General features: G+C 37.9%; 1 protein-coding gene across 1 annotated transcript; it reads right to left on the minus strand.

The window, feature by feature from the left end:
• Positions 1 to 2,264: 2,264 nt before the first annotated feature.
• LOC110702826 lies at positions 2,265 to 5,142 on the minus strand. Its single transcript, XM_021880572.1, has 2 exons — positions 5,010 to 5,142; positions 2,265 to 3,898 (listed from the first exon to the last, which is right to left on the minus strand). Exons 1-2 carry the CDS (start codon positions 5,078 to 5,080, stop codon positions 3,550 to 3,552), a joined length of 420 nt encoding a protein of 139 aa, XP_021736264.1. The 5' UTR covers positions 5,081 to 5,142; the 3' UTR covers positions 2,265 to 3,549.
• Between the last annotated feature and the right edge of the window lie 5,541 nt (positions 5,143 to 10,683).

Raw genomic sequence — 10,683 nt, forward strand, 5'->3', positions numbered from 1 at the left:
AAATGTTCATCTTATTAGGTAAGGTCCAACTATTCTATATTGAATGATAAATGTTCACTTTTAATATACTAATGTTCATAATTATTTTTGACATGTTCATTTTTTTATTAATAAATGTTCTTCTTCTTCTTCTTTTTTTTTTTTTTTTTTTTTTTTTTTTTTTTTTTTTTAACGTGTTCATAATTATTTTTACACTAAATGTTCATTTTTAAGGTCGTGCCCCAGCAATTTTATGGTTATCATGTTTATTTTTAATACTAAATTATCATTTTTTTTAACATGTTCACTTTTTAAGTACTAAATGTTCATTTTTTTATGTGTTCATTTGTTATTACTGAATATTCATTTATTTTTACGTGTTTATATTTTTTTTACAACATGTTCATTTTATAGATAGTGGTGTAGTTATTCTACCTACACTAGAGTGCAGCTAAGACTTATTGGTAATTTGGCCATAACTTATTCGCTTTAAGTTGGATTTGGGCTTATAATATATCGTTGGAAATCTCTTTTCAAGCCCCATCCAACCAAAAAAATAATTGGACCAGGATTATTGACCAAAATAATCTGGTTTGGACGTTTTTATAAGTTGGACACGAAATGAATGATTTTAAAGGACACAAAGTGAATTATTTTGGATTTAAAGGCACGAAATGAAAGAAATGGTACCCTTCAAACAAGTGTATTATTCCGATAGAGGATTCGAAATTAATTAGAAAGCTAATTATTCAGTGAGGTCAAGTGATCGGAATGCCTAGCTGAAGGTCGTTTTCGATCAGTAATATTAATTTTTAATTTTGACTGAACCCTTCGGGTCACACCCAATCGTGTAACCGAATCGAAACGACGAATTAATTCAAAGGATTAATGAGTCAATAGAGTATTTACGAACAATGACGTTGGATTCCGAGCTTAGAGCGTCGAAGCCGAACGTCAAAAGTCGAGTCGAATTTAGGAATCGACGAGACGAAAAAATCGACCAAACAACAAGTTATTGCACGGGAAAATCCTAGCCTCGAAATGGCTTAGCCAATCGAGGGCTAGGATGGCTAGCATGGCTAGCCAAGGCCATTGCCGCAAGGCAAGGCTCAGTCGCAAACTCAGCATGCCTAGCATGGCTGAGCATGCCTTGTGCGCATCGTAAGGCTAGCATGGCTGGTCACACTTGCAAGGCAAGCAAGCAGCCAGCCTTGCACCATCGCAAGGTCAACATCAAGAAAATGCTCGTTGGGCCTCGCGCATGGTCACAACAACTAGCCGGGCTCAGCTAGCATAAGCAACGCAGCAGCAGTAACCTGCATTGCGTACGAAGCTTGCTGGCTGTGCGTGCGTGCGTGTGAGCTGGCTGGAATCATGATGAGTGTTTCTTAGGTCAGGAAGCTAGGCAAGTATGTAATGTATGAAACAATAAATATTGCTTAGGTTAGGAAGCTAAGCAAGTATACAATGATTCTACATAACCATGATGATGTTTGTTGAATGCTGTTGTGAAGGATTATGAAACATACGTGGTGTTGCAACAAGATTTCATAAGAAAGGGTTCCTAAGGGAAGGATGATATGGCCATGTTTATGTGAATGAAGTTTGTGAAAGTGATACTAAAGTTAGGCTGCAAAGGCTGTGGTTATGGAAAAAATGTGAGAAGAGTCGAGATGGTGACTCTTTAGGCTAGGTAGGCAAATGATGTGGGTTCAAGCCCCCAAGTCTATCTCTACATGGATAGGGATGAGAATTGGAGATCCTTTAACGCGATCATGCATTAAAATGAATGTGATTATGAATGTGGCCGCACCTCGATGTGAGGTTGCCTACGTATTCGTTAGGAATCGAGCCAAACGTAGCTCTAGCCAAACTTTGCACAAGTGTATATACACCTCAAAGAGGTCTTTTAAGGGTTGTAACATGGTTAAGCTGGTGGTTAAAGAAGAAAGGGTAAAAGGCTTAAGACCTGAGGGAAGCCCCCCAAGATGTGTATTTGCAATTTGAACTTTGCAAGTTTTATTTTTTCACATATTTTAGCTTTATTTTTGCTCCTGTCTTCTATTAATCAAGGTAGGCAATCCCGATCATGCGGTCCATCACTCATTTAGCATTCATGTATCTCAGGCATGGTACCAAGCACTCGATGAGAGACGCAGTTTGAGACGTGTTCATATCAAAGACATTAGAACACTTGCCCTTAGACATTGTTGTATTATTACTTTTTCCTTTTTTTTTTTGAACTTGCTTTTGAAAATTACACAAATTACGCACCTTCCCATCCCAAGGTTAGGTGAATGTGGGTTGAAGAAATGAAGGCCAATCATTGGGCGAGGCTCAAAATGGTTATTGAAATAATGGACTATGTATTTGAATGGTTTATTGGGAGATAAAGGGCTGCAAAGGGTGCCTCGAATCATCGGCAAACCTTGTGTTTGGTTCGGCAATTGATTTTTTTTTTCTTTTTTTTGTTGAAGAGTGGCATGATCGAGATATAAAAGGAAAAAATGCTCATTTTATTGATGAAAAGGTGAATAAACAGATTACATAAAACACAATAGAGTCTGGGAATGAAATAACCTATGCTAGACATAAAGAGGGGAAAAGTAAAATGAATGATAAAAAGAAATAATATCATGAAATCTTGCACAAAAGTGCTCATCTTGGCCTTGTCTTCATTGCTGCTTGTCGCTTCTTGCCACCTGGAGGGACAAGAAGTTTGTTGGCATCCACTAGATCTTGAATAACAATCTTCAAATTCCAACATTGCTCAGTAGTGTGGCCCCTTCCTTGATGGAACTTGCTATGGGAATTGGGATTCCACTTGGCACTCCTTTCCTCAGGTTTCGGCTCTAGGAATGGTCCAATGGGTGTAATCAGACCTTGATTGTAGAGGCGATTAAAGGCAACATCATAAGTCATCCCTAAAGGAGTGTAAGTTCTCCTTTTCTTTGGAAGGGGAGCATCAAGAGCTAGAACTTCATTGAGATGGTACTTGCTTACATTGTTAGTCGTATTTTTCGGGCTTAGAAGGCATAGAAGAAGGAAGGGTTGTTCCTTTTTTTTTCCAAGTGTTATTATTGTTACTACTACTAGCGGTCTTTATTAGCTCGTCCTCAATGTTAATGCTAATATCGTATACAGCTTTGAAAGTGTTCAATGGAAGGAATCTAAGATGTGGCATGTACTTATGATTCAAATTAAGGATAAAGAGATGAACCATGGTGGCTCCACTATTTGTGCAGCTGTTTCTCTCCACCTACTCAGATAGGTGGTGAACCCTTCATTTTCTTTCTGTTTGAGGATGGAGAGCTCACGTTCAAAAGTTCAAACTTGAATGTTACACTTGTAATGATTCCTGAAACTTTCAGTGACATCTTCCCAAATTGTAGTATACTTGAAATATAGAGAATAAAACCATTGTTGGCAAGCATACTCCAAATAGAGAGGTAACACTGTAGAGAAGAGTGCCACCTCTAATCCTTTAAGAGCCATGGTTGTAGAGAAAGCCTTCAAATGGAACATTGGATTGTCAGTAGGTTTGAAATTTGGTATGTCTGCAGTGGAGAACTATTCAGGGAGCTTATCCTTCACAGCCAAAGTAGTGGAAGGTTGTTCCACGTAGGTGAGATCTTCAGAATTCTTGCTCACCTTTTCTTTCACCTTTTCCACTGCAACAATAGTGGCATTGTTTTGTTCCATGGTAGTGACCTTAGTAGTGAGGGTTTGCATCATGGTAGAAAGTGCCTCGATGGACTTGTGAATGTTCTCAATATCTTCTTTGCTAGCCATTGGAGTAAAATGAAAGTGAACTGAATGTGACAGTGATGGACTTTGTGGAGAGGATGGAGGCTTCCTTGCACACCTCTTAGATTTAAGAGGTTGTTGTGGTAGTGAATCGAGCCGTACCAATCTACCCCTGCTTCTTGACCAAGTAGTGTGAAATAAAACAAACTTAATGTTTTTGACTCACTGCTCAAAATAGGAAACGAGGGGGGAGAGACAGGATTTTGAAAACAAGTGAGAACAACTCCACTCGTTTTTTATTATGACAGGAAATGACACATGCATAAACCAAGTATACAATCATAAACAATATGGTGCCTGACTCGAAGACAAAGTGTGTTCAATGACTCAACAAGTGTGATTAGGTGAGTTTATTAGAGCAATTCTAATGGTTGGGAAAAGGGACTAGCTTGCGAATATAAAAAAATCTTAAGCTATTAGCTATACCATTGTTGCACATCTTGTTGATTAGCTTTGTCAAGCAAATTAGCTTTGTAGAGCTAATTAGCTTGGTAAATATTTATTAGATAAAAATTATTATTAAATTAAAAATAAATTAATGTACAACTAGCTTAGCTTAACCATTGGGGAAACAAATAGCTAGAATTGTTATACCTTAAGACGATGATGTGGCATGACAAGCTATTAAAAGAATTAGCCAACCATTTTAGTTGCTCTTAAGACTTGTGACATAATCGTATGGCTAGACATGAGGACGTTGTGAAAAAACAAAGGACCCAAGGACCAAATAGCACTGAAGACTAAAAGAAAAACTAACTTGATTAATTTTGTCCAATTTTAATGTTTATACTATTTACTAGGTGAAAACGATCCATTGGAAATCGTTAATCATAAATAAGATCAACTACAATCAAAGACAAAGAACATATGTTACGGTTAGCACAATAATCACAAAGACTAGGAAGAAGGACTAGAATTCTAGAAGAGTTAGGACTCATGGGAAGAGATTAAAAATAAAATAAAATCTACAATCCTATGTTATACAAGTTGACATGGATTAGAGGACTAAGAGATGTAGAATATTGGCTAAGACTAGCTTGACATGAAAAGATAAAAATTAAAAAATTAAAAAGAAATATTGGACGCTAAAAAGAACTCCTAAACTAGACAGGCTGTAGTATTTCGGTTATAACTTTTGATCTGTGACTCTGATTGGTACGAAATCAACTTCAAATGAAAGATAAAACTCGGGGCTACAGATCCATAGGTTGAACGACACGTACCTCTTTCCAGAACTCCGGCTATGACCAAAACAAGTTAATGCTTGTGCAGGGTACGGGAATACTAACTCCATATGGTTCGGAACAACGAAAAGAGGATCGGGGATGATGGTAAGAAGTGAGTCATGGAGTCACATTCGTTCGTATTGGCCTCTACTCGATTCTTATTGTGAAAAGTATTCCTGCGATCTCAAAGGCATACAAACCAAGATTCAATTTGCCCCAAACTAAATTAGGCTAAATTGAATGAATATTAACGCAACACATAATTCTAAATATTAATGACCACTTGATTAAATAACAAGATTAAAAGGAACCTAAATCGGTTGTCCAAATTATCTTATTAGTCGTGATTTTCAATTACATATACCCTTTAAACATGCAATATGATTGAGGATCAACAATATATAACATAAGCAATAATATTGGAAGCAATTTAACCATAATAACGACGATTAATATATGACAAACATAATAAAAATCGTTAGAAATATAATAGGAATGAAAGGAACATGATTTTACTTTGATTGCGTTTGCTTGCAAATATAAAACAATAAACACGTTAGTAACTTCAAGGAAAAATAATAAACAATAATGGAAATTAAATAAAATGAAAGTAAAGTGGATTTGGGGCCAAACCCTCAAACAATTCTACCTTTCACACCTTGATTTAAGTATAGAACTTTGGGTAAAGTACGAACTCCGAGGAGTGCTTAAGGGATGAATTGTGAGAATAGGGAAGACAAATATTTAGGCTAGAGCATAAGAGAGAAAGTTTATTTTGTGCCCCGAAACTGTAAAATCAGCCTCGTATTTATAGAGGAAATGTTAAGGGAGGGGTCCAAAACCTTAGAAATGAGGCGCCGCAGAAGAATAAAGCGCCGCAGGCAAAAGAATTGTCGTGGCACGACAATGGTATTTTTACCGTGGCCCAGTAATTTCTAGTTTTTACGCGTTTTTAATACTTTGATAACTTATGATCATTAAATTGGAATAAGGCATATAATATATCATTGGAAAAATATTCAAGTCTACTTTCCAAACTAATTAGATTCAGGTCAAAATCTTTTTTATATTTTGAGGTATGGTCGATTTAGTGCAAGGGTGTCGGTTTTGGGCCGAGTTATAGTGTTTTGCTCATGTCTTCTTCGTTTTAAATCGGAATTGGGCTTATGATATACCGTTGGAAAGCTTATTTCAAGACCTATCTAAAAAACTAATATTTAGATCAAAATTAGAGGGACGCAAAATCAGTTTAGCTCGATTTTATGATGTGGACACGAAAAGAGGAAAATAAGTTATGGTTTAGGGAAATGGGCTAAGAATTGGTTGGTTTATGAAATATAATGGATTGAATATGGATTTAAGCACTCCAAAGATTAAATCATTGGGTTTGGTTTTGAGGAGACATTTTTAGGTGTCTACACATATTATACCATAAAGAGGCCATCTTACTCTTTAGCTAAATTTGCAATAGATTTGAATCTCACTATCTCGAAGTTCTATGTTCTGACTAAAAAATTAGTAGCAACAGGATTAAGCCTTAGAATCGGCATTAGTAGTTTCTGAAAATAGATTTGAGATAAAAGATTTTAGAATCGGCATTAGTAGCAACAGGAATAGGCCTAGATTCCAGAAGCCTAAATTGTTTCTGAAAACAATGTTTTGGAGTGTAGATTCTGAAAACAATGTTTTAGAGTTTATATCAACAGGAAATTATCTCAACAAGAACAGACCCTCAACAAGATGAGCTCAAACCAAATGTCAGATCATTTCCTACTAACTCAACACAAAAACACATTTTTAAGAAATAACCAAGAAGATTCATAAAGTACTGATGGTTGGGAATATTCAAAGTCTTAGGTGGGGTCTAAACCAAAAAGAACATCCATATGCATGGGGTGTAGTCAAATAGACTGATAAAATTGCAGGCTGGAAGGAAATCAATCCTTAAAAAGATCTTGATTTTGCCTCAGGAGAAGGTGGTGGTTTGTTAACTTGGGATCCAAAAAAGGATCCTCTATAGCCTGTCATTCAAGGCAAATGGTTGGAATGCAGCAAAATCTTAGAGTAATTCTAATTCAAAAGAGCCTTGTAAAGCCTAGGGTAAACCAGCAAAAGAAACTGATAGTGTTGGCTAGAAGGAAAATGATCCTCTAAAAGGGAGGAACAAGTGACTGGAATGATAAACTGCTAAACGAAAACAAATCAAACTCAGAACAGAATTAACCTAGAAGTTCTAAAGGCCAAGTTTTTACTGGCGGAAAAGGTAATAAAAATTAATGGAGTAGGAAAAAACAATTAATGGTGGAGCAGATCTACTGTTGCTTTGTAAAACAATTAATGGTGGAGCACGAGCAGAGCTTTGGTGATTTGTAAAACAATTAATGGTAGAGTCGTTTTAAACGCCTAGCTTATCAATCACACTATGCCATATAAACACTACTCACCACTTGCTCACTCGCTCACTCGCTCTTGTAATTCCGTCAGGACTAACAACTCAAGTTACAACAATTGCACCAAAAGGATGTACACACAGAAGAAGTAACTTAGATTACCTTTGCAAATTGAAAAAGAAGGGTTCTACTTCATCTAGCTCCACATCATATGGTAGTGGACCAGTGGCGATGCAGTTCTTGTCCTACTATCAACTTGTTCAGTCACCTAATCTGGCTTATGAGGTTCAGATAACCTGCTAACTTTCTTCCCTTGAAAAAATTCATCATTGTATTAGGATTAAGGAACGACAATAACTTTACAAAAAACATAAAACGGATTAAAAAAAATAGAACGCGAGAATTCCCAAGTTAATTCCACAATTCTAAATTGTTTCAGCAGCTTACAGATTACAACAAGAAACTGAAAATTACAGAGTTAATTTGACATAGACTTTCCACGCGCTAAGATACACACAAATGTGTGAATTACCGGCGTGATCATAATTTACACAACAAGCACACCAGAATAACCATTTAAAAATCTAAATACTAAACAGCGTATCAATTATCATATTTTTTTTTTTTTTTTTTGAAAATTCAATTGTTATAATATAATTTGTTACAATATGAACCATTTTAAACTCTAATCATAACATTTTTGTCAATTTATTAATAAGAAAAATATAACAGCAATATATCTTAACACCAAAGAAAAAAATATTACAAACTAACCTCGGAAATTATTAGAAAAGTAGAAATCCTCAAAGCGTCAGCAACAGCTTTAACAGTATCTTCATAAACATGTACCCCATCAGCTTTACCTTATACCTAGATGACCTCTCATACCCAGATACTGCAAATCATTTATGTATTCTAGAGGCCCCTAATCCACCCTCTACTACTTTTATCCTATTTACTAACACTTATAACTTATGCAGGGTTTGATTAGAATACACAAGTAAATCTGACCATTTCGCATGGCCTTCCATTTTGTATTGATGTATTATTAACTTCCTCCAATTCCCACTCAGTTTCAACTTCCAAAGATTTTTATATAGCTAACCTTAAGAATAAACCTCAGCACTATCTCTGAAGAACCTTGTTGCACAGGTACACAGGGGTCTCAGATGGCTAACAAGGTGTATGATAAAGTAGATTAGCATCATAAGAGTCACAAATTTCTTGCAGGGTAGCTTATTATAAGAGTAGATGTAAAATAAAAAGACCATTACAACCAATAAGAAGATATAAAAGAAAGGAAAATAATTATTGCAAGGTATGGTGAAAGAGGCCTTGGATATGATATTACATTGACTTTATTTTGGGGTGAGGAATGGATCTCTGGGAAGGTGCTTATATTGTTTGTTCAACGACAGGTTGTGCAAGTAAAAGTGCAAGTACAATTGCTTGTGGCTCAGGGGCTGTTTCGGGGTTTTTGGAGTCCCTCGAGAGAGTTACAATTCCAAGAATGCGCGTCAGCCATCTGTACCTGCAAAACCACGAAACTCCAGTTGGGTGGAGTTCCGCCTTCGACGATCAAGTTAGAACGTGTATGAGGAGTATAGTGCGGAATGTAAAGGGTTTTCTCTTTGATTCAGAGAGGATTCTGCAATTAATATTGCTCAGTTTTGTGTATGTATTTATGAATATTTGTGGATATTTCTGAAAAATCTTTCTGCATGAGTAATAAATGAGGATTTTCCTCTATTTATAGTGCAAGGGGATCAGTTCCCCCTTTAGGATTAAGGTGCCACATGTCAGCCAAGGATTGGATCCCGTTGGGCCTTTCTGAGGCTGACACGTGTCAGCATGCTATTGGGCCACGTGGCATGGGTATTTTTACCCTAAACATTTGCCCCTCACAGGTGTGACGTGGCTTGCCACGTGGCACCTGTGACGTGGCTTGCCACGTAGCATTTTTGACGTGTCACATTTTGTAAAGGTGATGGTTCGTCTCCTTCCATTTTTTTTATTTTTTTTTGAATTCGAATTCCGAATTTGAATTTGAAGGGGAGGTGACGGTTCGTCTCCTTGTTTCCCTCTATAAATGGAAACCTTTCACCCCCATTTGCAATACTTTGCAAATTTTTCACAAACTTCCTGAGAGAAAAAAGCTCTGACGCCGGCTGCTATTGCATTCACAACCATCTTCTCTTTCTTAACTCATCCGGCTTCCGTCTAAGTTACCTTTGCTCAAAATTCTCAGACACCGTCTGACTTTAGTCAAACTTCTTCATTTGCTTTCTGTATACCCATAGCCGATTCTCTACCGTCTGGGGCATCTTTGAGCCATTTATCCCAAAACCGCTTCACTTTAGTCAATTTCTTTCTCTTCCTCTCAATATACCCACAGCCGGTCATTAAAACCATCTTCCTCAAAACCGCCTGACCACCCGCTTATTTTCTCTAGCTCTCAATACACCCTCATCCGGACATTGCCGTCTGGGATATCTTTGAGCCACATTTCCGAAAAACAATTGGGGGCCTTTGCAAGTTTCGGTTGTTCTTTGAAGAGGATACATCCGGGCTACCTTCTGGGTTATCACCAAGCAACAACTCAGAATTCCGGCTACTTACTTCGAGGAGTTAACTCTTTCCAGATTTCTTTCAACTCCAAAGGTACCGTTTCTGTCCCTTGCAACTCTTTGTGCGCTTTTCCGGTTGTATAGGTTGTTAGTGAATAATGGACTCACCCAACACACACACGGCACGGCCTAGGACAGTTATCAACCGTTCACCGGGCACGGCTGAGTCTAGGACTGGGGATGTCGTCTGGGGGTGTTCGGACCACCCTTACTCTTTTGCGAATCCGACCGTCTCTTTTCATGTGCAGGACAGAATGGCTCGGACTAGATGGACGGCTGTAGACCCCGATTATCAGTCAGAGGGCTCAGCCGAAACTCCGCCTGATGATGCTCCTTATGACCAGCCGGGCATACCCAGCACGCCCGGAGATGAGATTTTGGAGGAATCTGGTAGTTCAGACGGCGAAGAGTCCGTCCATCAATCTGATTCTTCTTAGTCATTCGTGGAGCCAGATGCCCCTCCAGAGGATGAGGAGGCATATAAGTGGCCCGCTATAAACAATCCAACAGAGGCGACTATGAGCCCCGGGGATATTGTTACTCTTAACGCCACCCTACCGACTTTCTTAGAGAAGCGTCCAGTTGGGGTCGGATGGGAAATAGTTGTGCCGCCTGGCAATGCAACCGTCGTTTGGGAGGACGACCTTGATCATG

The sequence above is a fragment of the Chenopodium quinoa genome, unplaced genomic scaffold, assembly GCF_001683475.1.
Source record: "Chenopodium quinoa cultivar QQ74 unplaced genomic scaffold, ASM168347v1, whole genome shotgun sequence".
Taxonomy (NCBI): domain Eukaryota; kingdom Viridiplantae; phylum Streptophyta; class Magnoliopsida; order Caryophyllales; family Amaranthaceae; genus Chenopodium; species Chenopodium quinoa.

Bases quoted from the DNA above. Each gene is read 5' to 3' on its own strand.
- LOC110702826 (XM_021880572.1), bottom strand. From the start codon at position 5,080: ATGGAGTTAGTATTCCCGTACCCTGCACAAGCATTAACTTGTTTTGGT. The intron at 3,899-5,009 runs GTACGTGTCGTT...GTCAAGAAGCAG, and splicing joins AGCCGGAGTTCTGGAAAGAG to GGGTAGATTGGTACGGCTCG.